General features: G+C 67.3%; 1 protein-coding gene across 1 annotated transcript in view; it reads left to right on the top strand.

Moving 5' to 3' along the window:
* Positions 1-7: 7 nt before the first annotated feature.
* Positions 8-681, top strand: part of LOC104621311 (testis-expressed sequence 2 protein-like) — a gene marked incomplete at its 5' end in the record, with an annotated part of 3,399 nt that continues 2,725 nt past the window's right edge. Inside the window, 2 exons of the mRNA XM_010287763.1 lie at positions 8-31; positions 121-473. Coding sequence (XP_010286065.1) covers positions 8-31; positions 121-473 — 377 coding nt within the window. The remainder of the gene's footprint in view (positions 32-120; positions 474-681) is intronic.

Genomic DNA, 681 nt, shown 5'->3' with positions numbered 1-681 from the left:
CCACCGCTGCTACGACCTGACCGATGCCAAGGTGAGCCTGGCGGTGACAAGGACCCTCCCACGGGAACCCCCGACACCCCATGCCCTGGCCCGGCCTCACCACCGTTCTCGGTGTCGCAGGTCTTCCTCTGCCCCCCCAGCCTGGCCCGAAAGCGGACATGGAACAAGAAATACCCCATCTGCATCCTCCTCCCTGATGCAGCGGACGTGGAGCGCAGGAGCAGCGAGGAGCAGGACGCGGAGCTGCAGAGGGATGAAGGGATGAAGAAGGCACCAGCGACAGGCCAGGATGTCCCTGGGGACTGCAGGGAGAGGTGCCTGTACCTCTTCGGGCGGACGGGAAGGGAGAAGGAGGAGTGGTACCAGCACCTCGTGCGAGCCTCCCGCGGGACACCCAGCAGCAGCCACGGCGAAGCCAGGGCAGGTGAGAAGCAGCCGTCGTGGCCTCTGCTCTGTGCCGGGACGGAGCCGGGGTGGGAGCACGTGCGCCGGGAGGACGAGCCCTTGGTAGGCAGCAGTGAGAACCTGCAGGCTGCCCCTCACCAGCACAGCGTGGGCAGCACGTCACTGGCATCACGGCAGCACGTCACCGCACGGGCAGCACAGCCAGGCGGCATGTCACCTCTCATGCCATCCTGGCCCGCTCACGTCCCCAGGCATGGGACCAGCTCCATGGAGCAG

Source organism: Phaethon lepturus, unplaced genomic scaffold (genome assembly GCF_000687285.1).
Source record: "Phaethon lepturus isolate BGI_N335 unplaced genomic scaffold, ASM68728v1 scaffold23555, whole genome shotgun sequence".
Lineage (NCBI taxonomy): Eukaryota > Metazoa > Chordata > Aves > Phaethontiformes > Phaethontidae > Phaethon > Phaethon lepturus.
This window is presented reverse-complemented; position numbering and strand designations above follow the sequence as displayed.